Source organism: Dinoponera quadriceps, unplaced genomic scaffold (genome assembly GCF_001313825.1).
Source record: "Dinoponera quadriceps isolate SergipeBrazil2010 unplaced genomic scaffold, ASM131382v1 scaffold9, whole genome shotgun sequence".
Lineage (NCBI taxonomy): Eukaryota > Metazoa > Arthropoda > Insecta > Hymenoptera > Formicidae > Dinoponera > Dinoponera quadriceps.
The window spans coordinates 1,153,175-1,179,641 of record NW_014554295.1 but is presented as its reverse complement, the minus strand read 5'-3'; the positions used below and the strand labels follow the sequence as shown (position 1 = coordinate 1,179,641).

At 44.0% G+C, this 26,467-nt stretch overlaps 7 protein-coding genes across 11 annotated transcripts; 4 read left to right on the top strand and 3 right to left on the bottom strand.

Moving 5' to 3' along the window:
- Positions 1–7: 7 nt before the first annotated feature.
- On the bottom strand, positions 8–3,302 carry LOC106744143 (SUMO-activating enzyme subunit 2). The gene is made up of 8 exons (XM_014618633.1): positions 3,033–3,302; positions 2,497–2,651; positions 2,112–2,399; positions 1,947–2,014; positions 1,573–1,791; positions 1,197–1,454; positions 497–1,092; positions 8–306 (listed from the first exon to the last, which is right to left on the bottom strand). Exons 1-8 carry the CDS (start codon positions 3,174–3,176, stop codon positions 64–66), a joined length of 1,971 nt encoding a protein of 656 aa, XP_014474119.1. The 5' UTR covers positions 3,177–3,302; the 3' UTR covers positions 8–63.
- A 243-nt stretch (positions 3,303–3,545) lies between these two features.
- On the bottom strand, positions 3,546–7,538 carry LOC106744292 (exosome component 10). The gene is made up of 6 exons (XM_014618949.1): positions 7,264–7,538; positions 6,708–6,953; positions 5,113–6,612; positions 4,452–5,020; positions 4,182–4,347; positions 3,546–4,100 (listed from the first exon to the last, which is right to left on the bottom strand). The coding sequence occupies exons 1-6, from the start codon at positions 7,393–7,395 to the stop codon at positions 4,047–4,049; spliced, it is 2,667 nt and encodes an 888-aa protein (XP_014474435.1). The 5' UTR covers positions 7,396–7,538; the 3' UTR covers positions 3,546–4,046.
- Positions 7,539–7,641: 103 nt separating this feature from the next.
- LOC106744300 (39S ribosomal protein L23, mitochondrial) lies at positions 7,642–8,637 on the top strand. 3 transcript variants are annotated; one of them, XM_014618961.1, is made up of 3 exons: positions 7,642–7,808; positions 8,066–8,348; positions 8,430–8,637. In XM_014618961.1, the coding sequence occupies exons 1-3, from the start codon at positions 7,795–7,797 to the stop codon at positions 8,577–8,579; spliced, it is 447 nt and encodes a 148-aa protein (XP_014474447.1). In that variant the 5' UTR covers positions 7,642–7,794; the 3' UTR covers positions 8,580–8,637. The 3 variants fall into 3 exon arrangements, with proteins under 3 accessions (XP_014474447.1, XP_014474456.1, XP_014474466.1); XM_014618970.1 differs by having other exon boundaries at positions 7,642–7,827; XM_014618980.1 differs by lacking the exon at positions 7,642–7,808 and adding an exon at positions 7,868–7,971.
- A 481-nt stretch (positions 8,638–9,118) lies between these two features.
- LOC106743623 (probable tubulin polyglutamylase TTLL1) lies at positions 9,119–12,673 on the top strand. The gene is made up of 9 exons (XM_014617646.1): positions 9,119–9,205; positions 9,541–9,672; positions 9,932–9,997; positions 10,112–10,290; positions 10,680–10,866; positions 10,965–11,166; positions 11,624–11,854; positions 12,167–12,276; positions 12,345–12,673. The coding sequence occupies exons 1-9, from the start codon at positions 9,138–9,140 to the stop codon at positions 12,478–12,480; spliced, it is 1,311 nt and encodes a 436-aa protein (XP_014473132.1). The 5' UTR covers positions 9,119–9,137; the 3' UTR covers positions 12,481–12,673.
- A 635-nt stretch (positions 12,674–13,308) lies between these two features.
- Positions 13,309–21,755, bottom strand: LOC106743599 (low-density lipoprotein receptor-related protein 6). Its single transcript, XM_014617601.1, has 7 exons — positions 21,526–21,755; positions 20,627–21,388; positions 19,020–20,217; positions 18,352–18,636; positions 16,503–18,133; positions 15,744–16,253; positions 13,309–15,363 (listed from the first exon to the last, which is right to left on the bottom strand). The coding sequence occupies exons 1-7, from the start codon at positions 21,635–21,637 to the stop codon at positions 14,990–14,992; spliced, it is 4,872 nt and encodes a 1,623-aa protein (XP_014473087.1). The 5' UTR covers positions 21,638–21,755; the 3' UTR covers positions 13,309–14,989.
- Positions 21,756–22,324: 569 nt separating this feature from the next.
- On the top strand, positions 22,325–24,369 carry LOC106743652. Of its 2 annotated transcripts, XM_014617708.1 has the most exons (5): positions 22,325–22,728; positions 22,839–23,132; positions 23,231–23,417; positions 23,492–23,608; positions 23,964–24,369. In XM_014617708.1, exons 1-3 carry the CDS (start codon positions 22,390–22,392, stop codon positions 23,363–23,365), a joined length of 768 nt encoding a protein of 255 aa, XP_014473194.1. In that variant the 5' UTR covers positions 22,325–22,389; the 3' UTR covers positions 23,366–23,417; positions 23,492–23,608; positions 23,964–24,369. The 2 variants fall into 2 exon arrangements, with proteins under 2 accessions (XP_014473194.1, XP_014473203.1); XM_014617717.1 differs by lacking the exon at positions 23,492–23,608.
- Positions 24,370–24,456: 87 nt separating this feature from the next.
- Positions 24,457–26,465, top strand: LOC106743637 (DNA-directed RNA polymerase III subunit RPC10-like). Of its 2 annotated transcripts, none has more exons than XM_014617672.1 (2): positions 24,457–24,618; positions 25,246–26,465. In XM_014617672.1, the coding sequence occupies exon 2, from the start codon at positions 25,288–25,290 to the stop codon at positions 26,068–26,070; it is 783 nt and encodes a 260-aa protein (XP_014473158.1). In that variant the 5' UTR covers positions 24,457–24,618; positions 25,246–25,287; the 3' UTR covers positions 26,071–26,465. The 2 variants fall into 2 exon arrangements, with proteins under 2 accessions (XP_014473158.1, XP_014473167.1); XM_014617681.1 differs by lacking the exon at positions 24,457–24,618 and adding an exon at positions 24,625–24,971 and having other exon boundaries at positions 25,246–25,336.
- The last annotated feature ends 2 nt before the right edge of the window (positions 26,466–26,467 follow it).

Below are 26,467 nucleotides of genomic sequence, written 5' to 3'. Positions count from 1 at the left end.
GTCCTTCTCACGGTCTTCATCTTTCTTTATTAATGAAAATGTATTTATCTCTTGTTCTCAAGATTAATCACTATTTTTATCGTCGAGCACTATCAAGCAATCCAGATCTTCGGAAGACTTCATTTTCTTCGGCGTCGACTTTTTCAGTTTGGATGCGGTATTATCGTGGTATACATCGTTATTCTCGATAATGCAAATGTCGTCGCCGTCATCCGCGTCGTTAACTTCCACCTTACGTTTCTTCACCGACACTCCGTCATCAACCGCATCATTCTTGCGTTTCTTCGCATCCAACACCTCGATCGCCTGCAGAAGGATTTTCTCGATTAATCTCTCATCAATTAGTAAAAATACGGATTGACAATCTCTATGGGAAAAATTGCTTCTCTCATTGAAATCTTATCTAAATAAGACACACATATATATATCCGATCTCCGAATAAATACATAGCGATTTAAAGTAACGAGAATATTCCGCAAAGTAAAACACTCTCACCTGGCCATTAGAAGGTTTCTCAACTTCCATATCTTCATCCTTTTCCAGAGGCTTCGGCTCGAGCGCGTTCTTATCAGACAGTATCAAAAATGGCGGACTATCGTCCTTCGGGCCAGGTTTCTCTCTGTAAACCACATAGACGGTCAACGAGTAATTCTGCTGAAAGTCGTCGACCTTGAGAATCGCTCCGTTTTTAATGCCCAACTCTTCTAATCTCTTGTCGTTGTTCTCCTCCGTCTCGCCCTCTTCGCTGCTGATAACCACAGCACCGGTAACGTCGATCATGACGTCCGGGGCGATCATATTAAGTCGATTTTTCAGTACCAACTCTTCCAATTCTTTAATGGTCATAGCGGAAGTATCGACCGCTAACACGGCAGACGGGGTGGGTGCACAGACATAGCACTGAGGGTTGGGCGGATTTACCGCTTTCTCCGGCACTAACAGCTGGTTGCGATGGTTCATTTTCAAGCGCAAATAGACAGATCTGCAGGCTCGCAAATTGTTCTCCAGAACCCGGAAGGCGTGAAGGACCACCAACCCCGCAATTATGGCGTTGGTGGTAGCAATCGCCGGTATGATGTTTCCCGCCATCGCTAAAGAAAAAAAAAAGCCGATAAGATGGACAAATGAAGACTCACGTTGGATTTTGCAAGAGAAAAAATCGAAAGTGGCGACAAGCAAACCTATCGTTACTAACATTTGATGTCGAATCTAGTTTTCTGAGCGATCCCGAAAATATGCGCGCGAATGTTGGCGCATGCCGCGACGAAATCCATGGCGTGCTGATCGTCCTTGTCCCAGATCAGATGATTACCCGGTGATTTTTCCTGCGAAGTTTTTAACGCCTGACTCAAACTTTTCACCGAATCCGCGAAGATTGCGCCGCAACGAGAAACACTCCAGCGTTGTTGGTCCTTCAAACCTGCCTGCATGATGTCCTTACTGCAACCGGCAACTTTAAAACGGAAGACATTATCAATAAGTTAAGGAGAAAATTAGAAGTTTGTAACTCGAGAGAGATTTTGAAAATATACATAATAAAAATATAAACATTCTGCGATAAGATGACGAACCTCCATCTGGCAGCTCCTTCCAATTTAACGGCGTTGGTGGTCTACGCTTCTTCCATAGGTTATCCATGCTTAGCAAATATTTGATATCATCGTGAAACAACTTGGTAAATAGTTTTTCTGGATCGTAGTTGCAAGACTGCGCCCAAACTCGTGTAGAAATTCTATCGATGTTGCCCTTGTCGTTCGATTCCGCCTGTAAAGCCGCCTTGCCTGCCGTATCTATAATTATCAAGATATTTTACTTCACCCAATTACTTTTGTTTCGGACATTAATAATAAAAAAAGCATAAATATATGATAAAATAAAATGGAAATAAAATCGAGAAATATATCAATTCAGAAGTAATGTTAGAACTGAAGATAATTTATATTACCAGCTGCTTCAGGATCCGCTGTATCTGGGGAAACATCCTCGTCAGGATCTTCTTCTCCGAATAATTGACTGCAACATACACATTGATTATAAAATGAAACTTAAAGTCAATGGATGACATAAAATATCAGACTCTATAGTATATAGATTTCGCAGCAGTACTTACTTGAAAAGATGCTTAGCCCACACTATACAGTGAATGGGTTCGCTGGGTGTATTGCGAATAGTACAGCCAGGATAAGTTTTCTGTGCAGCCTTAGGTGTGCACTCGTAACACTGACTCAGACCTTTTTTGATAAGTTCAACCTGGCCTTCATAACCTGCAGTACCGGATTCAATTAATGGTATATCCGCGGCTAAGCACATACGGTTCACGTGATTCCTGGCTGCTCTGTTATCGAGAGCATTCAAAACCACTGTGAATCTCTTAAAAAAGGATAAGCCAAAGTCTGGTCTGCAAACATATATAAAAGCTTTAGAACGTTGAGAAATATCGTGACAACATGGTATATCTTCACGATAAGTACGATAAAGGCAGAAGAAAAACTTACGACGTAATACTGTCATGGTAACAGGCCACTTTAGCATCTGGATTGAACGTCAGTGCCGTTTCACACGCTACACTAGCTTTCGACTTCCCTACATGTTTCTTTTGGAATAGAAATTGTCTGTTCAAATTGCTCACATCGATTGTGTCTAGATCGATCTAAAATAAAGATCGGATTTAGTAGGAGGATTGTTAAGAAATTGTTAGGAAATTAAGACAGCAGTAAAAGTAAAATAATAACGCAACTTGCACATACATACATGTTATCAATCGCATCATAGCAAGTAAGATTCGAAAGGTAGAAATTTGTTTACAAGGAAGAAACCGACATTATCTGTCGGACTGATAAATTGGTGAGTAACATAACCTAATCCACGAAAACACATAAGTTTCCGCATCATTCTTATTACATATAGCGGTAAAACAACATACACTTGTTACTCATGCGACAATAAAAAAGCTAAAATATTGCGGCTGATGTAAATCGTAAGATGAGATTAGCTGTTATTACGTTAGCTGTTAAGGCAGCTATATACTCACGATTTCGATGTCGGCGAATCCAGACATAACCAGATTCTTCAGGATCTCGCAGCCGATGCCACCGGCACCCACGACGAGCACTTTGCTGCGTAAAATTGCATCGCGCAATTCCTCACGGAACACTCCATTAATGGTAGTCGCCATTTTGCCGAGCGAATTACTTTATTTCTCCTCGTGTATAAATGACCAACGGACGACCGCGCGTTTTCTTCTACACAAGAGCAAGTTGTTCGTTTTGCAGCTTCAAAGCGGCCGGCATCCATCGGCACTTTCAAGTAATACGACTCAACGGTGAGTCGGACGAACTTTAAGCCCGTATCGGATGTCTGACCTGTCGTTGAAACGTACTACTTTCTTGTCCTCCGTCAGATGGCGGTGTCTCGTAACCGAGACTAGAGATTTTGCTTACTCGCTATTAACCAGTTAATTAAAAAAAACTTGAATTCAATTCTTCGGGAAATGTAGAGGTTTCAAGGGGTGGGAAATGCTTTCGGAATCGTCTTCTTATCGTGTATATGTTTATTTCACTTATATTTTTCTTAAGTCTAAAAAACTTCATAAGTAAACTGTATTTACATGCGTGTATAAACATAGTCATTATATGGATTTTTAATAAAAAAAAAAAAATCTTCATTCCTCCATAAAATCATAATTAATAATTATAATCGTATAAATTCATACAACAACTACATTTACACATGATTTTTACAGATACACGTGCGGTCTGTACACATTACGAAAAAAGAATTTCGACGACAATATGCCAGTATTCCAGAGAAACTGAAAACTTACAGAGCGAAATAGAAGTTCATTTTTCAAAACAGATAAATATTCATTCATTTCGGTCTATTTTCATGACCTGAAATTGAAATGTAATCAACTGATGAAATCAATTAAATGAGCATTTAAGATGACGTTGATACGACACGTAATCGACATTACACGAAATACGCCCGAGAATCCAACGGCACTTCTTATCAGTAATATTACAAAAGGTCAGAATCTAGTTACAAATCATATGTTCACTTTGAATTGCTTCTTCCAGTCCCGATGTCTTGGTTTCTTTTGCTGAAATAACCGGAAATTCGCGCGTTAATTATACCTTGCATTCGTCAACACCGACGGAAATTTTACACCTGACCGCCATACCTTCGGCTGCTGAAACTGTGTTATCTGCGTAACTGCGTTGTTCTGCATACTGCCGCCTTGGAAGCTGTTGAAGTCCACCTCCTTGTAATTGAACTTCCCCGACGGCAGCATACCCTGTTGCTTCAGCAGCTTCGCGGTCGCCTTCTTCTCTCCTTTCTTCTTGGACCTGTCGCGCAAATTAGTTAATTATCGCGTATCGCAATCAAGTCAGACATGTTGCGACGTGCTTCTCTTCTTGTTCTTCTTCTTCAAATCAAGCGCAGCTCTTACCTGATCGGTTGAATCGCCTGAGTGTTCCTATCGCCCTGAACTTGCGCGAGATTCTCCCGGACTCTCTGCTCTTCAGCCGCATTTCGCATCTCCTGCCTCATTTTCTTAGGCATGTGTCGGATTTTGGCGTCTAAGGACGGCGCGGGCGTGCAGAAGTCGTGATGGTCGCTCCTATCCTGACTCACACTTTCTCTTGCGATGCCAGACTCCCTCTTCCTCTTCCTACCGTGCATCTGACCCAGGAGTATCTCTGTGTTGCCGTTCTTCTTCTTCTTCTTCTTCTTCTTCTTTTTCTTCTGAAACACACCCTGAACTTCTTCATTCGATGACTGAGATACCTGTTTGAAGTGTTCGTACACCCTCCCTTTGCTCTCGCTAATCTCGGCTTGGTCCAGGCTTTCCACGTTGGTCTCTTCAGCGGCAGCGTCGCCCCCCCGACGCTTTTCCTCTTCTTCCTTCCGCTGTCTTTCCAGCTCCTTTGCCTCCAGCTCGACTATCATCGGTATTACGCACTTGTATCTCTGAAAGGGACTCACGAATATCGGCTTTTTAATGTTCTCCGTTTCATCCTGAAATGAAAACGTTTGTTATCGAACGAGGCAACGCGATAATATTACCGGATCATCTCATCGGAACACAGCTGACGCTGTCTGAATCTCACCTCCGATGTGTCGAACAATGTCACAGTGTGTTTCATCACGACGCTCTCGCTCGACACAGGCCAGGCCGTGTCGACCTTATCCAAGAGACATGGCAAGTCCGCCCTGGCCTCCGTGCCCTTCGGTATGTCGTGCGACGAATGTATCCAGACGTCGGCATTCGCCACATGAGTCCGTTGTGCTAGTCTCTGCCGGAAATCGTCCTCCGGTATGGTCTTCACGAGCGGCTGCTCCCTGGCCTTCAGCACGATCTTGTGCAACATCAGCAGGTTCTTTCGCACAAACGGCGGTATCGGATTGCAACATGCCAGAATACCTTGCATCTCGCGCGGCAACGTCTCCGCTATGTTGAGCAACATGTGATTGGGCAGCACGTAGCCGATACTGTCGTCCTCCTCTCTCGCGGTGACGTCCCTCCACTTGTGCAATTCCTTGAACGCGTACAGCTGCCTGTTGTTGAACATTTTCTGGCTCCTCCTGTACATGTTCTTGCAGCTCTCCATTGTCCAGATCGGCTTGACGTACGTCCGCTTGCAGATGTCCGTGGACATGTCGTACACGGCCTTGAGGATGTTGTTCTGCCCGTTAGCCGACTCGATCAGCTCGTTCTTCAACAGGTCCTTTATGTAAAGCAGATAATGCGTATCCTCCCTGGCGTATTTCATCAGTTCTTCCGGCAGTGGTCGTATACGCCAGTCGGCCAACTGAAAGTGCTTGTTGGGATCTATGTTGCAGTACTTCTTCAGCAGGTAAGCTAAACTGAGGTAGGGGAACTGCAGCTGTTTCGCTGCCTGATGGGTATCGAACATGTTCACTACGTACAGCGACAGATCCCTCTGAAGCCACTGTATGTCTAGGTCAGCGCCGTGAAAGACCTTCAGGATCGTGGGTTTCGTGAAGATCTCGTTGAGCTGATGTAACTCCGATCGCAGAGACAGCGTGTCGATCAAGTAATCGGTGTCCACCGTTGATATCTGCATCAGGCAGGTTATGCCCTGAAAAGATCTGTAAGAGTGATGCTCCAAGTCCACGGCTATCTCTTTGTAATTCTTCAGGTCTTCCAAGATGATCCCGATGTCGGACGGCGCGGTGATAAATATCAGCTGCGTGTTGTCCAGCGACTTGTACCTCACCGGCACGCTTTTCTTCAGCTGACACTCTGGCGTCTCGAACTTGTTCAACTCGAACGCGTAAGGATGATTGAAGACCTCGCCGTTCTCCCCTTCTTCCACGTAAAGAGCAAGCGGCTTCAGGTTGTTTGGCTTCTCCTTGATCCGCGGCTGCCAGGGTTTCAAGCTATTGTCGATCTTGTCCTTGAACATGAACTGTGGCTTCTGCACGTTTTTCCCACCCAGCAAACGTATATTCTGAGAATCGTCCGAGACCGCGGTGGCCTTTTTCGTGTTCCAACTGCCGTTCACAGTTGGTCTCTTTATTTGAGACACGACCAACTGTACTTCTGGGTTCTGCAGAATACCACTCTCCTCGTCCATCCACACATTCTGCGCACACACAATAATTGAGATCTATCAAGAAGCTAAACACACAGGCAGGAAAATCGGTTTGGTAGAAAAATAAGTAAAATTGGACCGCTTACTGCCTGATCAAGTAGCAAATCATTCGTCTCCAATAAGAGGTCGAACTTTTCATCGTCGTCTCGGTGTTTAATGTTACCAGAACTGCCCGCTAATTTCATTATGGCCTGTATTGTAGCCAGTATTCTTTTAACATCTCTGTTTTTGGCATCTTGGAAACTTTGAAAGAACGCATAATAATCATAGTGTTCTCCGGTGGGTAGATTATTAGCTGTTTTGATCCCAGCTTTCAGCGCATCGTGTGCCTCCTGAAATGCTTTGCATTTAATCACACAAGTGGATGGATGGAAGATTATATCAAGCATTTTTTTTCTTAACCAATTTTTTGATACTTGGAAGAATCACATGCGCATATACAAGTGAGGATACATATATAAAGTTCTAACCTATATTAAGATATACATCAACATTTTGTTTACATGACAAAAATTATGTTACTATGTACTTGAAAAAGTTGAAATCGGTCATGTAAACGTATTTGTAGGAATAATTGCAACTTTGTCAATTCTTTATCGAGGTCCACGCTCTAAATATTTATTAACATGCGAGTGAACGTACCTCAAGATATTCGACGAACGTATCAAATCCAGGTATGAGACGCGATGGCGGTGGTGCATTGTTTTCCGTCTGTTGGATATTGTCCTCTTGTAAGGTATTCGCTTCGTTGTCGCAATCTTCGCTAGATTCCATCCTCCTGGTGTGAATCGCAAAATTCCGCACGGAACGTGCCTCTTTTCCGAACGTTGAAACGTCTCCGGCTACGATTAAACTTAAGTTCGACCGAGCGCATTTCTCTCGATTAGTTCTTGAATGTCCGTTATAAGTCACCACCGCTGTCTTCAATGAGAATTGAGCATCATGAGCAACGTGTGAGTTTTCATGTTGAAACTCACGCACGAACTAGTAACTTACTAGAGATACTAGATGTTCTGTATGGTGTGTTACTAATTCGGGGCGCACAAAACGTAGCAGCCTTCATACTTTTATGTACATACATATCTCAAGAAAATTCGTGTTATTGTTGAAATAATATATTATTGAAATTATATCGTTGAAATAAAAAGCGTGTCAAATTTTAGTCACAGCACAATGTCAACACGATGGTGAGTCACGTCGGCAACGGTTCGTAACACGTGTGGAACTTTGGAAGAACGATAGTCCAAATATAACCTCGATGCGTTCATCAAGAGCTCTATGTCAATTTGTTATGAAATTGCTATTATTAATTCGTTTTATCTCCTTCAATAAATTTTAGAGCTCACTTGAGTACGTGCATTACAACGAAAGTATCTCAGCCGAAACAATTTTTTTTGTCCAAACATGTAAACGTACAGTTTCAAATTTTCACAATTTGACACAGGTATCCACTGTACCAGAGAGGTAATCCACAACTGAGAGTGTTTCTGCCCAATTTCTGGATGAAGCTAATTGCTCCAACATACAAGCAGCCATCGAACGTGGTGAATTTCCATTGTTCCATGGAAATGACAAAGCATGATGTAAAAAATTACCTAGAGAAGATTTACAATGTTAAGGTCATGTTTGTGAGAACGAGAATAGCTGCTGGGAAAACAAAGAAGCATGAATTCCAAAGTGGAGCCATTATTAAAGAAGATGACAGGAAATTAGCTTATGTCGGACTGGTTTGTCTATCACTTATTCTGTAATTACTCATCAAGTGCAATTATAGACTTGAATTTTGATCGGTTCTTGCATTTTTTCAGCCAAAGGATCAGTCGTTTGTATTCCCTCAGTTATTCAAGGAAGCACAGAAAGAGGTAGATGAAGATAATGTGGATAAATCTAAGGCTGACTTGAAAAACTTTATAGATTCTAGCAAGGCACCTGGTTTACCTCCTTGGTTTAGGATGTAATATATATTGTAAAATATCTTTAAAGATCTATACGAACAATTAAACATACTCTTTAATATCCCCTCTTTGGAAAAATAATAATTAATCTCTCTTTTTTTTTTTTAGTTTTAACCCTTTGCACTCGAGGGCTCCGGAGCGGAACCATTTAAAATTTGTTTTCAAACTCTTCAAACTCAAATGCAAATAGCAAGAGCGGAATATCCTATACACAATAGTTTTCACGATTTGTCTTTGTCCTTATGTTATGAACTGAAAGTTATTTGCATTGTCTCCATAGCGGAGCCCTTGAGTTTGAGACAAATTTTAAATGGCTCCGCTCTGGAGCCTTCGAGTGCAAAGGGTTAATAGGGCTACATTGATACTGACTTTTAACGAATTCGCGACAATTTTGTACTGCTGACGACACGAGGCGCCAATTTCATACATATATATACTTTTTTATGATGTTATGTTAGAATCGAGTGAGCTAGAATTCCATTTGAATTATGCGCGCACTCCAATTCGAGATTCGTGATGTCGATTGGCGACAGTATCGATCAAACAAGTTCGTACGAGAACATGGCGTCAAGTACGAACGCGGAAAGCAAACGTACAGCGAACCCAAATCCCTGTGCCATATATGGCAGGTAAACGAACAAATTTGTAATAATAATTATGCCGCTCGCGAAACAATTAGGGGATCTTCCCGTCGAATTTTACCCGTTTCGCTGCTTTTGAGCTTTCTAACTTCGATGTATACGCGTGTACTTCATCTCAGCAGTTTTCAGCAATTTTCACAAAGCATTTTTTCAAAATTTGGTTTGATCAAATTGATTCGAGATGATTTCAAAATAGACTTTAAAAATTCAATTCGAATTCGATCTACAAAATCGACAAAACTGATGGTCCTCTGGTTATTTCAAACAGCAATAGTTATCGTTCGTTGATTCGCGCAGCACTCAAGAAATTCGATTGACGATAGAGTGCCGTCGGTCGGGATGGATCGGACGAAGATTACGTTCTGCACGGATGTGGACAAGTCCGTAATCGTGCACAACTTCGAGAAACGTGGCTGGACGCAGGTCGGTCCGGAGGACGATTGGAATTTCTACTGGTAATGTCATCCGCCGTTGCGTATGTGGGATTTCGCGTCGATCATTTATTATATATTTATCGTCGTTCGCGTAACCTTTTCCAGAAGACAAAACAAATCTAAACGATCAGGCATAAGAGGAAAAATATTATTCTGTCTGATATATAATAAATAAATTAATCGGAAAATGCTTGGAAGAATGTTCATAAACCTGAAACTTTCAAAATTTCAATTCAAAATGATAGTTCTATGCTTATTATAAATGTTATATTTGTTACAGGGCTGCCACGCAATCCTGCAGAAATATCTTCAGCATTGAAACCGGATACAGAATGGACGACAATCAGTAAGGCGGTTGTATTATTAATGATAAATAAAATCGAGAAACTTGCTTGGACGTCTCAGGAACGTTCCAAAGAAGATATTCGAGATATTTTGTAAAAGTAAGCGATTATATCAGGATCATCAATCATTTCCCAAACCACTACGAGCTTACACGGAAAGATCTATTGGTGAAAAATATAAAGCGATATCGAAAGGACCTGGAGCGCGAAGGAAATCCTCTGGCAGAGCGCGCGGAAGGCCCGGGAAAGTATTTGTACCTCGATTTCATACCAGTTACCTTTGTCTTACCTGCAGGTGAGGTATTTTCCATGCAATGATCAACGCGATCTTCCTGATTATTACACACTTCTCGGTCGGTGTTACACTTAATTTGTGGAATGCAAAATCAAAAATATGCAGTCAAGCCTAACGAAAATATTTTACTGGAAATATAATGAAAATTTACCGAAATGTATTTGAAAATATCTCTCTGAGTGACCTTATTGAATCATTATTTCATCAATATTTTAGCAGAAAACTCTACTCTCATTATGATTTCAGTATTTTTCTTTAGAAAGCCAGTTTTCAATTTTATTCGGCAAATTTTACGGTATCTGATATTTCAAAATCTTTTTATTAAACATCCAACTTTTAATTCTTCAATATCCGATTAATTTGACATTTTTTTCTCTTTATCCACTCAGATTACAACATGTTCGTGGAGGAGTACCGCAAATCCCCGCAGAGCACATGGATAATGAAACCTTGCGGCAAGTCGCAGGGCGCTGGGATATTCCTCATCAATAAACTGAGCAAGCTGAAGAAGTGGTCGCGCGAAGCGAAGACTCCGTTCAATCCGAACCTGACGAAAGATTCGTACGTTATATCCAGGTGTGCGATCTCAACCAATGTTTCACTAATAATTCATAACAAGTACTGCGCCAATCCTGTCTCTAATGCGGTTTTTTTCTTAACGGCATTCGCGACAGGTACATCGACAATCCTCTGTTGATCGGCAGCAAGAAGTTCGATCTACGGTTATACGTCCTCATCACGTCCTTCCGACCGCTCAAAGCGTATCTCTTCAAGCTGGGGTTCTGTCGCTTCTGCACCGTTAAGTACGACACCAGCGTGCAAGAACTCGACAATATGTATGTGCACCTCACGAATGTGTCCGTGCAAAAGCACGGCGTACGTATACCCTGCATGTTTGTCACATTATATAGAGCGATTCTTCCATAATTTTAAAAGCTTGGGGGAAAAAACCGATTCTCCCTAATTTTTCCGCGGATTTTTCTGGTTTTTCATTTCCTTCGCAGAAAAAAAAGTAAACGTAGCAAACTTTGATCGAACGCATGAATTTTTTTCAAATGAACTTTTCTACCCTTGAGGCAGAAAAATCGAAGAAATCCGCAGAAAAAATGGAAGAAAACTGAGTTTTTTTTTTGAACTTTTAAAACTATATTCTTCCTGTACAAACGTGTTTCTCGATTTCACGAGCTTCGCAGTTCGTAGAATCGCGTAGCTTCTCCGGAAATTTTTCTCTGTCGCAAGATTCGCTGGATATATAAATTCATGAAATCGGAGAGTGCGTACCGTCCGCATGTTCGCGAGATCGAGATCGTCGTCAACTGTGGACCTTTAACAGGACGAGTACAACAGCAAACACGGCGGCAAACTAAGTGTGCAGAACCTGCGTTTGTATCTGGAGAGCACGCGCGGCAAGATGGTCACGGAGAAGCTATTCGCGAATATTTCATGGTGCATCGTGCACTCGCTGAAAGCGGTAGCGCCGGTGATGGCGAACGACCGGCATTGTTTCGAATGTTACGGATACGATATCATCATCGACAACAAGTTAAAGCCGTGGCTGATCGAGGTACAATCTATCTGTTGTTCTGTCGTCAACATTTGCCGCTCCGTTCGGGGATCTGTTTATTTTCACGTTTCAAATGAAATGAGCTTGCGTCACCGTTTTGTGATTCTCAAGTATCACCGCTGACATTCTTAATTTTTCATTCTTGTTTTGTCAGCTCGTCTATTTTTTTTTTTCTTATAATACGTTTTCTACCTCATAATCGTCACTACTTTTTTTCTGTTGTATTTAACGTGACGAACGATGCGAAGCAGAGTTAAGATGATCCGTTAAAATTCATCCAGTTAGCCGTATATTATATTCGACTTCCATCAGGTGAACGCTTCACCGTCCTTGACGTCTACTACAGTGAATGATAGGATCTTAAAGTACAAACTGATCGATAATATTGTGTCGGTGGTCCTGCCTCCAGACGGCATGCCCGAGTAAGTACACGATATCTGATTAAACTCGAATGAACTTACGAGATTCAACGAGAGATTTGTCCAATTAGCGTGAAGTGGAACAAATCGCCTTCCTCGGAGGCTCTGGGAAATTTCGAGTTACTTTTAGACGAAGAATTGGCGGCCCAGGATGAGAGAGACGGCTCATCGTGCAAGTATCGCGGTTCTCTCAACAAGTGGAAATAAATATTCTCTCTGTATCATCGTTTGCTTTGGTTTTCTTTAGAATTTCTGTCAAATTTTTCGGATTCTTGTGTGTGATGTTTCTCGTTATTTCGACGTCGTGTAATTGAACATTTATATTGTCATTTATTGAAAGCTCCAATGATAACCACAAAAGCTCCCAAAGCGTTGAGTTTAAGCTTTCATTCAAAATAAAACAAAAACTGACATCTGAAATGTTTCATTCATTAAATATGATACATTAATCATATCATAAGAAATGATTTATTTGATTTTCATTATTATCGGATATAAAGTCTCATAATATAATCCTTGATCCTGTAATCGTCGAAACTGTTGAAACAGGAGTTACGAGGGAATCGTTCGAGGAAATTTACATTAACAACAATTTTTTATTCGCTGTACAAATATACTACAGACGTAAGAGACAACGTACGCTAGCTGTAAAGATGTAAAATTAATATAGAACGGTAATTTCAGTCTTTCATGTGAAACGAGAATAATAATTTATTGGTACGTTTGTTCTCCTCAAGGCTATTCAAAATGGCAGTGCGAGGTAAAAGTCCTTGCAATTCGTATGTTTTGTACACGCGTAGCCAGTGTTGGGCGAATTATATTCGCGAATACGTAATGGAATATTGGGAATACGATGGAATAATTTAGAAAGAAATATAATATCTAAATTTCTTTCTCTAGACGTTTGCAAATCTCTACGTGTTATATGTTTCATATATTCACACGCGATCTCCATTTTTTGTGTGTATGTGTTATATATATCATATATAAAATATATATTTGATGTGTAAGAATATATCGAGTATTATGTTAATATCTTATATATCTTAATATTATTTATATATTCATATATGTATATACAATACACATACACATATACACACATGTACGCACTAATATTAGAAATGCACTTGCAAACGCATATTCGGAATCTTCGCGCGTCAATCGCGAATATATTTTGTTCAACGAAACTGACAAGCACACGGCATTATGCGAATAGTTGGACTATCGAGTATATATGATTATGGCACACAGTTTTCTGAAACTGACATTTATATACTTACAGGAACGGACATGTGCGTTAAAGATACAACGCTGCTGTAGTATTAACACGATATGTACATCGCACAGTGCGCCTCAGTCACAAACACAAATGTATACATAGTGTATGCTGCAACTCTGTTATTGCTAAGTCCTTGATTTATAATTTTCCATGTGCGTTTATTTCGTATTATTTACGCTTACATATTCGTCCAAAGCGAGCATATGATATATCGTTAGAAATTTGTCAGAACTTACGAGAAACAAAAAAACGGGTGATGTACGATTATTTGGTTACACATTATTAACGCGAGAAAAATGGTAAGCGTAGTAAAACTTTGGAAGAGGCCGTTGTTTTCTTATATCGTGTCCGAGTTATTAAAAAAAAAAAAAAGAAAAAAAAATTTACACATAAACTAGATCCTATACGCTCAGAATGAAGAATAAGAAAAAGTCTTACTGTGTAATACGATTGCTAAAACATATGAAGCAGCCTTTGGTTAACTGCTAGATCGATTAAAAAAGATAACATGTACATGTAACTATAACGATAACATAATAATAATAATAATGTTATTACTAGTAATTACTAGGTAATGATACAACTTGAAATCACAATTAATAGATTAATAGATAAATGCTTGTATAAAATATTCGCAACTCAAAGCAAATATCTCTGTCTCTCCTTCTCTTTCATACTATAGTCATGTACATTTTTTTACAGTATGGTATCGTGTAATTTCATGGAAATTACACGTTCGTGTTCTAGGTATTTACAAAATCTACCGGGTGATAGGAGAATCTTTTTTCTCTGTACATTACAAACTATTCAAATGCAAATGGTAGGCACGATGGTATGATCATTATTATTATTATACAGGGCAGTCCGTTATAAATTGATGATACTGTATGGAAAAAGGGTTATAAAGTATATGAAGAAAAAAGATGGAATTTCTCCTTTACATAAATTTCTCTGTTCCTGAGAAAGCCGAATTTCAGAAAATTGGTAACGTTGCGACGGTCGGTCGCAGACACCTTCTTGGAAGAATAATTCCGAAGTTATTCGGTTGAACAAACTGATGAAGTCGACCCTCAAACTTGACCAGACGAGAACACGATCCCCACCGAGCACCCCGTCGACCATCATGATGATGAAACAACAGCAGCAACAACAACGTTCCGCCGCTCTCTAACTTTGAGCGGCCGTCGCAACTTGTACGAGCGAGGAAACACGTTCTCTAACGGGAACGATGTAGCCGCGTAGGACGGAAATCGAATCGCGGTTTTATAAGTGAAGACGCACTTTTGCGGGTGATCGATACATGCGCGCTTCGTACCGGGAAAGAAAAAAGAGACGCACCGATAAATGCAAAACGACACAAGTCGTTGGAGAGACGCGCTTCCTCGTCGCAAGATCCCCACGGGTCAGCTCACGGTTTCGTCCACAAGACTCATCTCAGGGCACCGGTGACGGCGGCGGTGGTAACGGGCTGAAGTACGTCGACGATCTGGAGCTGGGCGAGGGCGGGCAACTGATCGCCGCGTCGCTGTGGTAGACCGAACGCGGCGTCGGTGGCGGTGGGAAAGGCTCGCTTTCGTAACGATAGCGCGACGGGTAGTTGCTATCCGACTCATCGCAGACGTCGGTGCTGCAGGGAGTCGGCGGCGGTGGCTGATTGATGCTTCGGTAATGCCGATACGGCTTGTAACGAGAAGCGTTGCTGCTCGAGCAACGCGTAGAGCTGGCGATCGTCGCCGGGCTCGGCGGTGGGTTCAGCGTTTCATGGGGATAGCCGCCAGCGGAACTGCCCCTGGTCGAGCTCGACGCGCCTAGAAACACACACAGTGAATTCGTTCTGTGGCCGAGCCGGAGCTTCGTCGTCGGTTTCTAGCTTTGGTTTTGTCATTTATTCGCTTTGTGTATCTGCAATAGCTGTAGCAAGTCTCTATCTAAGCCCTTGTCTACAACCTCGTTTTGAGACGAAAGCAAGTTGACCAACTACGATTGATCTAATGAACACGATCATGGTTGATCAATTTGATCACTGCTGCAGTCCTTTGCTCTAAGTACTAAATTGTGACTATATCTATCGTAGATCCGAACTTGAAATTGTTAGCTTTGATGGCCGAACTTCGTTTCAGCCTGATCACGTTTAACTTGTGTTGAGAATGAGCAATTCTGTGATTTTGTAGAGCCTCCTGAGACATACCTGTGATATGACTGCGGTCATAGCTGGACCCAAGACTACTTCCGTTGAGCATGGACATCCTGACGGCCTCCATGCCGGCTTTGAGATCCTTCCTGTTGTTCTTCTGCGCGAACATCGGCTTAACCACTCTGTTCGGTTTCGGAGACAGCGGATCGCCCGCCGAGTCGTGAAGAATATCAGGAAGACCTTCGTTCCCGGTGAATTTCCTGCGGCAGTAGTAATAGCTGAGGACCGTCACGCTAATCAGAATCACGCCCACCAAAGTGATAATGACGTAAGTCACTTTGCTGGATTCGACTGCCGACACGCTCTCTTGCCGATGATGTATTTTCTCGCAGGTTTGCGGTAGCTCGTCGCTAGCGTCAGCGCAATCGTCCCAGCCGTCGCACAGGGCCGAGGTGGATATGCACACCTGCCCTCCGATGCACTTGAACTGATTCGCGTGGCAACACTCGGCTTCGTCCAGCCCGTTGTGACATTGCGGCGTCCCATCGCACACCAACCTTATATCTAACAAATATACAATAACAAAAAATTAACACACAACAATAACAACATAAAGAACAACGGTGGCCGCGCATATTTCGCGTATCCAAGAAGTGAACCGCGGAATACACCGGATATGCGATTGCGAAGAGAGAGAATGCACGCTGAAGGCGACGATATTAACATTTAAACGGCACTGTACAACTCGGCTCGAAGGTCCGTTAAATCGCTACACCCGGTTAGACCTTCTCAATACCTGAAGAAGACACATACCGATGCAATGATTGTCGCACTTGAATTGGTCGTGTTTGCAGACGGGGCAGCCGAGCTCGTCGCTGCCGTCCAGGCAGTCCGTCTGGCCGTCGCACTTCCACGCGGCCGGTATGCAGTCCTTGGCGACCGATGAGCTCGGCGCGACGCAGGTGAAATGGTCAGTCCCGCAGACCGGCGCCGCCCGACAAGTGCGCCCGTCCTCGGAGAGTACCAACGAACGCGGGCAGGCGCAGCGCGGCGAGGTAACGCCGATGCAGAAATGCGAGCAATCGCCATTATGGTGGAAGGGGCTGCAGACGTGGGCCTCCATTTTGTCCAGCACGTTGACGGTCAGTAGGTCGGTGATGGGCACGCGGCTCATGACGGTACGCTTGCCGAATCCGGACGACTTGTTCGCACGCTCGAGCAACTGGTTTTCGCGGTCGTACCAATATATGTAATCCGTCAGCACGGTTAAGTACGCGGCCTGGCCCGGCGTCGCTACGGACAGCAAGGTCCGGCGATCGTTGCCCATGAAGTCGGCGCACTCGATCAGCTTGCCGTTCGACCAGTATACGATGTTCGCCTCGGTGTCGACGGCCAGGCCGCTGGGCTGCTCGAGGTCCGCCGCGATCGTCACGCGTTCCTTGCCGTCCATCTTGCTGACTAACACCCTCATCTTCTTGCCCACGTCCGTCCAGAAGAGCAGCCGCTGCTGCGGGTGCACCGCGACGTTGCGCGGCCTCTCGCCGTCGCCTTTCACCACAATGCCCAGCATGGAGCCGTTGTCCAGCCGCGTCACGTTGATCACCTCGTTCGTCATGCACGACCAGAAGAGCAGCCGGCCGAGCGGGTCCAAGGCCAGGTCGAACGGATGGCCGGAGCCCAAAGCGACGACCACCGTGCCGCTGTGCTGGGTCTTGTTCTCCAGGGTACGGCGGATGACGAAGTTGCGGCCGTCGACCCAGTAGACGTGCTGCGTCACCGGGTCATACTCGATCGCCCGTACGTTCTTCAGGCCCTGCAGCCGCAGCACCATGTCCGTGCAGTCGTCCGGCAGGTCCGGCAGGTAGCGCGCCATCGTGTTGCGCAGGCTGTAAATCATGTAGTGTTTCGGCGACACGCACGTGCGGTTGTCCCGCGCCAGGCTGTAGTGCGTCGGGCAGGCGCACTTCCGCGAATTCGACGTACCGCCGGCGGCGTTCGGCAAAGCGATGCACAGGTGGCTGCAGTTGCCGTTCGCCACCGCGCACGGGTTCCAGCCGGGCTGCCGGGAAGCGTGGAACACCAGCAGATCCGTCACCGACTCTAACTGGTCGTGAATCCTGGTGCGATTCGCGCCCGTGTTCTTGTCAGCCCGCTCGATGTCGCCGGTGTTCCAGTCGGTCCAATAGATGTAGTCGCCGTACTGCGTTATGCTGAACGGATAGACTATGTTCTGCGTGATTATGATGTCCTTCCGCCTCGTCTGCAGATTGAAGCAGGCGATCGCCGGTGCTTGCAGGTCCGCCCAGTATAGCTTGCGGGCCGCGTGGTCGATCGTGAGACCGTTCGCACGGCCGATCCCCGGCACAATCGCCTGCCGCTGCGTGCCGTCCAAATCCGCCCGCTCGATGTTCCCCGAGCCGCCCCACTCCGCCCAGTACATGTGACTGATGGTAACAGGTGGAAGAGGTGAAGTGATTAGCAAGTAAGTAAGGACACTTATTGTCTCGAGATTATCCGGAAGATAAAGAAGAAACTTCGTGCAAAGTATCGTCTCGAGAGTACAGAAACAAGGAAATACGATATATTTCGTCAGTGACCCTGCTTACGTGTCCCAGGTGAAATCACCCGAGACAACGCAACGATGTAAAAGAAAGGAACTCACCCCCTCTCGGGATCCAAAGCCAGGCATTTGGGCTCGATAAGATTCTGCCACACAAGAACTCGCCTGGCGCCGCCCTCTAATCTTATCATCTCTATGCGACGCGTGTTGGTGTCGCTCCAATAAAGATTGTGCGAGATCCAGTCGAGCGCGAGGCCCTCCGGCGACTCTAAGCCGAGATCGACCACTCTCTCTATTTTCGATCCGTTTATAAAGGCACGCGTGATGACTTTCAGCTTGATGTCCGTCCAATAAATGCAATTCTCGCCGAAATCGAAGTCCAGGGCGCTGGAGAAAGGAAGCGGGCGTCTTGCTAATTCGGGCATGAATTAAGAGGAGAGGACACGGAACGAAAGGTTTCGGTTCGCGTGTGACGAAGTTGAGATCGAAAATAAAAATATCGTTCGAAATATGCGTTTAAGAATTCGATTGCTTTAACAAATCGAGATAACCGAGGAAAAACTGACCGAGTAGAAATTAATCTTTCATAGAAGAATCCTTTTTAATTCCCAAAACCAGGTTCTCGTCTGAACAACTTGGACGACGGAAAAATCAGTTACGCGAACGGAGCATCTGGTTCCGTGCATATTCGTTATAATAATTAAAAGTTACATTGATTCAATTTTTCGAACCAATGACTTCTACAACAGACTGACGACGTTACGACAAACCTGGCATCCTTGAGGCCGGTGATCGGAATGATGTTGTCGTTGTTGACGTTCTCAATGCTGATGCGGCCGATGTTGTCCTTCCTGGCGAAGAGCAGGAACGCGTCCGGCACGACGCACGTGCGCTTGTCCTTGGTGAGCTCGTAGTCGATCTGACAGGCGCAGACGTTCCTGTTGCGGGGCCGATTGAGACACAGATGGCCGCAGCCGCCGTTGTCGCGTCCGCATGGATTGGTGGTGCTGTTCACTCGGCCGAGATGCACGACTTTGAGACCCATCACGTTCGGCACCTGGTCGACGATTACCTCGCGATCGCCGCCGGTGAGCTTGTGCGCCCGGTCGATGCTGCGCCGTTGCCAATCGGTCCAGTACAGATAGTCACCTAGAAGGCTGAGGCCGAACAGGTGCGGCAGATTGTCGGTGATGACTTCCCGGCGATCGCTGCCGTCCATGTTGGACACCTCGATCTTGTCGGTCTTAGCGTCGCACCAGTAGATCTTCAAGCGGTCCAGATCGAGGGCGATGCCATTCGGCCAAAGGATGTCCTTGGTGACGAGCAGAATTCTGTCGGTGCCGTCCAAGTTGCTGCGCTCGATCTTCGGCCGCTTCTCGTTCCAGTCGGTCCAGAACATCCAGCCGAGATTGGGCGCGACCGCGATCGCCCTCGGCTCCACCAGGTCATCGTTCACCAGGACCTTGCGCCTGGTGCCGTTCAGTCGCGCCACCTCGATGCGGTCGGTGCCGGTGTCGGTCCAGTACACGTTCCGGGCGACCCAGTCGATTGCGATGCCGTCCGGATTCATCACCTCCGTCACGATCACGTCCTGCTGACCCGAGCCGTTGAGGTACGCTCGACGGATCGCGAAGGCCTGCTCGTCGGTCCAATACAGCATCTCGTCCACCGGGTCGAAGTCGATCGCGATGGCATGCTTGATGCCGGTGAGCGGCAACACGAAGTTGGTGTAGTCAGGCGAATCCAGTGATATACGGCAGATCTCGCTCCTCTGGACGATCAGCAGCAATTCCTCCGGGCCTTTGGCGCACGTGAAGTTGTCCAGCAGCTTCACGCCGGTCGGGCAGGCGCAGGTGTAGCCGCGCTTCGACGTGCTCAACAGGCACAGATGAGAACAGTTGCCGTTGTTCTGCCGGCAAGGATTGTTGCCCTGAAGCTGCCTCTTCGGGTCCCACACCTCGATGTCGCCTATTTTTTTTTTCAAGAAAAGAACAGCCCTCCATAAGAGAATCTCGCGAACGTTCCTCCCGACAAAGCTGATAAGCGCACAAACAGGGTGCGTCTACTCAACCCGAAAACAAGTTTCTGGCTACGATTTATACAGCGCTATTCCTTATTAACTAATTAATAATTAAGAATCAAGTAAGGAATTCTCGAACCATTTTTTTCCATGATTCTTAATAACGAAGGGAATGTTAATGAATAAAATTCAATCAACCGCACAATATTTTGTCTATGAACAACGCGACGTGATTTGTAGACAGAAATGTTAATTTAAAATTTCCCGAGAAATCCAGGTTTTTCCAGGTTTTCCCAGGTAGTAGACAAAAAAACACACTCTGTGCATATCTTATTGCAGGAAATGTGTGTACTATACCAGGTATGAATTCGCCGTGAAACAGTTCGCGCGGATTCGCCTGCATCTGACGCATGTCGTACGAGTGTATGCACCAGGTCTTCCAGTCTGTCCAGTACAGTCGCTGGTCAAAATAGGTGATAGCGAAGGGGTAATCCAGACCGTGCTCGATTACTGGGCGACGATTTCCGCCGTCGAAGTTCATTACAGCGATGAACCACAGCTTACCGTCCGCCCAGTAGATCAGCTCGTTCTCGTAGTCGACAGTTAAACCGTTTGGCCAGAATATGTTGTCGGACACGATCACTTCGCGCGTATCCGGATCACCGTCCATGCTGGCACGTTCTATCTTGGGTACGTCGCCCCAATCGGTCCAGAACAACAGCCTTCTCATAGGTGCCAACGCTATCGCCCGTGGCTGATAGATATCGGTCCAGAAGAGGACCTTCCTGTGGCGACCGTCGATGCTGGTCACCTCAATTCTGTTCTTCTCTCCGTCTGTCCAATATAATTTGCCAGTGTACCAATCACACGCCAAACCGTCGGGAGATATCAGGCTGGAGTTTACCACAGTCATACGCTCGCCGGTGTGTGTACCGTTGGTTTGTATGCACTGTATCATCTCCAGGCCACTATCGGACCAGCAAATCAGTCCTCGTTCATAATAAAAGTCTAAAGCTGCACCTTCCGATAGGTCCTTGACGATAACATTAACTTTGTTGCTGTGAGACACGTTAGTCACCCGGATGTCCTTGTGGGTGGCGAACAATAGAAAGGGTGATCCTGTGAATAAAATAAAATGATCACCGAGTGCGGAGGAAAAAAAATATATCGAAACGAAGAGGAGAGGAAAGTAAGAAGCAGGGAGAACCTCCTTAAGGCCTAAAAAGACGCGGTTGTACGCACGTAGTGCGACTCACCATAACAAGAAGAAAGGAGGCAGCAGAGAACGCAAACAAACAACATGCTCCTCTCGTGCACAACAGCCATCCTAATTGCAAGGTCCATGCATTCTGATCCGAAAGATCGCATTTACGAGGTGCGATCGGCGCTACGGATCATCTCGTCGCTTCAGAGACGAAAAAATCGCCTTTGTATCGCGTCAGATCCTTCCTCGCGTCACCGGCCATTCACGTAACAAGAAACCAAACATTTGCACGCCATGCCATTCAACGTTTCGACCGTGAAACATGGCGAGCGTAGACGGTAAGCCCGGGATCTACAATAAGTCATTGAACTATGGTAACATACAGGAAAGAGCATTGGCGGGGACCGTGGCCTGTAAATAGGCTCGCGAGACAAAGGCCCGTGTCCAAGTAGTATCTCGCTCTCTGTCTTACTAACATGCTATATAGTCTATAAAGGCTAAGATAAGACAAAGACGGACACAGCAGACAAAGATGGGGATGCTTAGATACTGTCTCTCTTGGCACGTGTAATCTGACGGAAACAAAGGCAGTGCTCATTGCAGTTTGTTAATGTAGAATTGTTATGTAGATATGTTTTATAAAGTTATTATTCTCTTTACTTGATAATATGGATTAATTTTTTAAACGCATACTTTTAATCTGCTGAAAGTGGTTCTATAATCTACTAAAAATGGATAAAACAGCGACATGTAACACTTTCTCTCTCTCTCTCCCTCTTCCTTCCTGTTTTATCATCGGAATCTCACTTTATGTTTCGATTTTCTGCTACTGAATCAATGTGGGGGCGCGTTTCACGTCAGTCACACAGAGAAAATAATACAGCACACAGGAGAAAACACCTGATATTTCGAAAAAATGCAAGAGCCAGGCTACAGTCCGGTGAAGATTGAATCTGAGTTAGATATTAAAACGGAATCAGAGGAATTGGAGGATGTGCAAGAGACGAATGAAAAGTTGAAGGGCACTGTAACGAACGCTCTAAACTATTGCCAACGTTTGCTGAGATCGGCGAATCTTTTAACAGACACGCCACCCAACGAAATATCATCCGCTTCTGTCGCGATGGGCGAAAAGATTTTCAAAGAAATTAAGGTAATATTGGAAGACATTCCTCAAGATATTCACCGAACATTGTTAACAGACGAAGGTTCTTTCAGTTTTGAAGGAAGTGATAATAAAGTAGCTGATGAGGAGGTATGCTTTTAAAAAAAATTTTCTGTTCACTATATCTTTTTTAAGTCACCTCGTTTCTGTAGTCATTGGAACGGTAAAATTTTATATAACGATAAAATCTTTGTGAATAGCGCGAGGAAGAACCAGACAGGAAAAGTCCTGATTTTGTTGCGGAGCAATTAGACACGACGATAGATTATATTCCGTTATCTTATAAAGAAAAAGTGGTTGCTCTTGCAGAAGCACATCCAAAGTGGTCACTCAAGACGTTAAAAAAACGAGGTTGCTCACGCTTAAGAGATAAGAAAGAATTGGCCCGATGGAAGAACGACATTAAACGGGGTGGAACAGTAGTTGACAAATGGAAACATATAGAAACAGAGACATATGAACGATTTAAAGAAGCCAAAGAGCATCTTGAGCAGGTATAGTTCTAAACTAAAATATATGTAGAGAAATATATGCAGAAATCAAATTAAAATATTGCATGTTGAATAACATTCTCTCATACTTGATTTATCAGGTATCAACGAGAACACTGCAACAGTGGGCGATGGCTGCAGCATTCCCATTTTTATGCAAAGATTTTACATTCTCCGCAAGTAAAACCTGGATTACAAGATTCAAACAAAAATATTGCATAAGAGAAGAAGATTAAAATATATGAGCAACAAAGACGCATCACGACCTTTGAGGAGACTACTTTGCAGGTAGAGGAAAGGTTTCGTATCTAAACCCAAGCAGTAATTCCCGAATCTTGACTTGAATTTCATTATAAACACAGATCTTCCAATATGAGAGACAGGCTTTCAATATGAAATCAGATATAACTCGCAACGCAGGATTCAAAAACTGTTTTGGTAAAAGAGAAAAGGATGACAATAATTGCAGTTTTAAAATCGTAAGCACTATTAATAACTTTATATATTTATTTACTAAAAGTTTTCCTAATATAGATGTATTATAAACTAATTTCTTCAATTACATTAATAACAGCTATAATTGCTCTCTTACCTAAAAAATGTTTATGTTATTAATGTTACGTTCTGCTTTTTCACAATGTTTGTCTGCGATCTGCCACATTTGTACTGAGAATAAGAATATAATTATTTAAAGTGCACAGAAAATATAACAAATAAGTCAAGTTAGTGAATTTTATTCCAATTGGTCAAGTTTCAATCCAATCTCAATCCTAATTCGTAATCTGATACGGGCTTCAATTTTGTTCTTTATAGCTAATTGCTATATTATTTCAGGAAATGTGAACACTGAAATGTACACATTGTGAAATTCGCCGATTCTAGTGTGTGGGCAAGTGTGGGCACAGTACAAAGACAGTTGAAATGGCACTTTCGAATAAGAATGCAAGAAAAGTCAAGTCAAGCTTGCATTGTTATATCATTAAATTATTGTATATTATATAATATAAATGTATATCATTTTTACTTTGACCCCTCCCTCTCCCCGCATTGGCAGAAGCCAATAGTTCTGTAAACAGTGCAAAAAAGGAGTCTGGAACATTTTTTGACACTTGGTATACAAATTTCTTGTCCTGAGCTGCGTTCAGAAATACCACACAAAGAATAGAGTGATATTTAATTGACCAATCGTAATGAAGAAATCTTCGTTCTTTTTGCACCGATTGGTTAATTAAAATCCACTTTATCTTCAGTATGGTGTTTCTGAACGCAACTCTGGCGACACTACCTCCCTCTTGTTGTTTCATTCCTCCTTACTCCCGTAGTGGCGGAAAGTACGGTGTAAGCGCGCATCATGCACGCTTCTTAAACGGAGAGCGAAGAGACGTAAAGCAAGAAATTCTTCATCGAAAAATACAACGCGAGAAATTCCTCGTTGAAGAAATACAACACGAGAAATTCCTCACCCGAAGAAGTACAACACAATTAAAACGTGAGAACGGCCATGTCATTACGCTTCTGTCCACGTTGCGGTAATCTTCTCTCGATCGAACAAGGGCCCCAAGGGCACCGGTTCGCGTGTTCCACGTGCCCGTACATTCACAACATCACACATAAGATCAGTTCGCGCACTTATTACAAGCGCAAGGAGTTCATTGATGTGCAGAGCTCTAGCGCGGCATGGGAGGGTGTAGATTCCACTGACGAACGTTGCCCGCAGTGTTCGCATCCTCGTGCCTACTACATGCAACTGCAGACACGTTCCGCCGATGAGCCGATGACTATTTTTTATCGATGCTGCGACCCCAAGTGCATGTATACCTGGCGAGAGGGTTAAACTCGCAGGTACGTCTTGCAAAATCGCCTGATCCGGGAATTTATATTATTACAACGTTCTAATCAATACGGAAGAATGTTTGTGCGAATGTACGTCGGCTGTGAAACACGTGTCGGGTTTTTGAGGTTAGGTAGTCCAGCATACCGATCGCATATAGCAGTGGAAAGTTCAGTATTATAAAAAGCCTTTGTACACATGTGTAGTGTATTACAAAAATATTTCAAGTATTTATCTCCCAAAAAGTAAAGTAAAAATTGTTTAATAATCTCTTTTCTTTCACAGTGTCTGACCGTGATAGGTAACACCATTTGGACTCGAAGCCTCATGAAACCAGCCATGATGGGTCCTATAAAAGAGAACATGAATAATGCCAAATCAGAGCTGAAACTGATTTCACCGACGGAGAAGCACTGGTTATGCGGCGGCAACAGAAGCATCACCATGGCTGCGACTCTGTTGCAGCAGGGCAAGGTGATCGCAGTACCGACGGATACCATCTACGGATTGGCTGCTCTGGCATCTGACATATTCGCGATCGAGCAACTGTACGAGATCAAGAAACGGGACGAGAAGAAACCACTGGCGATCTGCCTGGGCAACGTAAACGACGTGCCACATTGGGCGGTCACTGACCACTTGCCGCACCGTTTACTGGAGGACCTGCTTCCCGGACCTTACACCATAATCCTGAAACGTAAATCCTGCCTGAATCCCGCGCTCAACCCCGACACCGACAGTGTGGGTATCCGCGTGCCGAATTCCAAGTTCATGCTTAACGTAGCGAAAATTGTCGGCCCGATCGCGCTTACCAGCGCGAACGTCAGCAACGAGCCGAGCAGTGTGCATCCCGACGAGTTCTCCGCGTTGTGGCCCGAGCTCAGTGGCATCTTTTACGAAATATCGAAGAGTAGGCAGAAATTAAGTGATAGAATTGGTTCCACTGTGGTGGACTTGTCACAACCAGGCTATTATAAGATCGTACGTCACGGTATCAAGTTTCAGATTATCTCAGGCACACTGAAGAATGCTGGCCTGAAGATGATCACATCCGAGCGACGTGAACCAGAGTGCGAGTCTAGGGATATTCTGAAAAATTGTGAAATATAAATACGAAGATCCCAAGTGTACATAGTAGACATTCCGATTTTTTTTCTTTATACAAAGACTCGGTGTTTATATTCGATGTTAACTTCTAGTTTTGTAGAATCAACATCGCGATTACATATACACGTACATCCTGTGAATATGTGAATTCCGTGTTGTGAGAGAAAAAACAATAAAATACTACTTGTGTATTGTATTAGAAAAAAAAAAACGAAAGACAGTGGTTCTCTTAAAATTTCATTTTTATTGCAACTCATTCGTGTTCTAAGAACTCTTCTGGCACATTTCATACTTCGTACGTGACAACTCATCAAATAAATCTTCAATAAATTATTCGTTAAAAGTTACTGTTTAAATTAAAATATACTCATATATACATACACATACACACACATATATA

Excerpts from the sequence above, each read along its gene's own strand:
- LOC106743652 (XM_014617717.1), top strand. The coding sequence starts at position 22,390 with ATGCAAGAGCCAGGCTACAGTCCGGTGAAGATTGAATCTGAGTTAGAT. Across the intron at positions 22,729-22,838 it reads ATAAAGTAGCTGATGAGGAG|CGCGAGGAAGAACCAGACAG; the intron begins GTATGCTTTTAA and ends CTTTGTGAATAG. Across the intron at positions 23,133-23,230 it reads CCAAAGAGCATCTTGAGCAG|GTATCAACGAGAACACTGCA; the intron begins GTATAGTTCTAA and ends TTGATTTATCAG.
- LOC106743637 (XM_014617672.1), top strand. The coding sequence starts at position 25,288 with ATGAAACCAGCCATGATGGGTCCTATAAAAGAGAACATGAATAATGCC.
- LOC106744300 (XM_014618961.1), top strand. Across the intron at positions 8,349-8,429 it reads AATTAGCTTATGTCGGACTG|CCAAAGGATCAGTCGTTTGT; the intron begins GTTTGTCTATCA and ends GCATTTTTTCAG.
- LOC106743623 (XM_014617646.1), top strand. The coding sequence starts at position 9,138 with ATGGCGTCAAGTACGAACGCGGAAAGCAAACGTACAGCGAACCCAAAT. Across the intron at positions 9,998-10,111 it reads TACAGAATGGACGACAATCA|GATCATCAATCATTTCCCAA; the intron begins GTAAGGCGGTTG and ends CGATTATATCAG. Across the intron at positions 11,855-12,166 it reads TAAAGCCGTGGCTGATCGAG|GTGAACGCTTCACCGTCCTT; the intron begins GTACAATCTATC and ends GACTTCCATCAG.
- LOC106743599 (XM_014617601.1), bottom strand. The coding sequence starts at position 21,637 with ATGCGATCTTTCGGATCAGAATGCATGGACCTTGCAATTAGGATGGCT. Across the intron at positions 16,254-16,502 it reads GTGCGACAATCATTGCATCG|ATATAAGGTTGGTGTGCGAT; the intron begins GTATGTGTCTTC and ends TATATTTGTTAG. Across the intron at positions 15,364-15,743 it reads TGACCGCAGTCATATCACAG|GCGCGTCGAGCTCGACCAGG; the intron begins GTATGTCTCAGG and ends GTGTGTTTCTAG.
- LOC106744292 (XM_014618949.1), bottom strand. The coding sequence starts at position 7,395 with ATGGAATCTAGCGAAGATTGCGACAACGAAGCGAATACCTTACAAGAG. Across the intron at positions 6,954-7,263 it reads CGTTCGTCGAATATCTTGAG|GAGGCACACGATGCGCTGAA; the intron begins GTACGTTCACTC and ends AAAGCATTTCAG. Across the intron at positions 6,613-6,707 it reads ATTTGCTACTTGATCAGGCA|AATGTGTGGATGGACGAGGA; the intron begins GTAAGCGGTCCA and ends GTGTGTGCGCAG.
- LOC106744143 (XM_014618633.1), bottom strand. The coding sequence starts at position 3,176 with ATGGCGACTACCATTAATGGAGTGTTCCGTGAGGAATTGCGCGATGCA. Across the intron at positions 1,792-1,946 it reads AGCGGATCCTGAAGCAGCTG|ATACGGCAGGCAAGGCGGCT; the intron begins GTAATATAAATT and ends TGATAATTATAG. Across the intron at positions 307-496 it reads AGAAACCTTCTAATGGCCAG|GCGATCGAGGTGTTGGATGC; the intron begins GTGAGAGTGTTT and ends ATCCTTCTGCAG.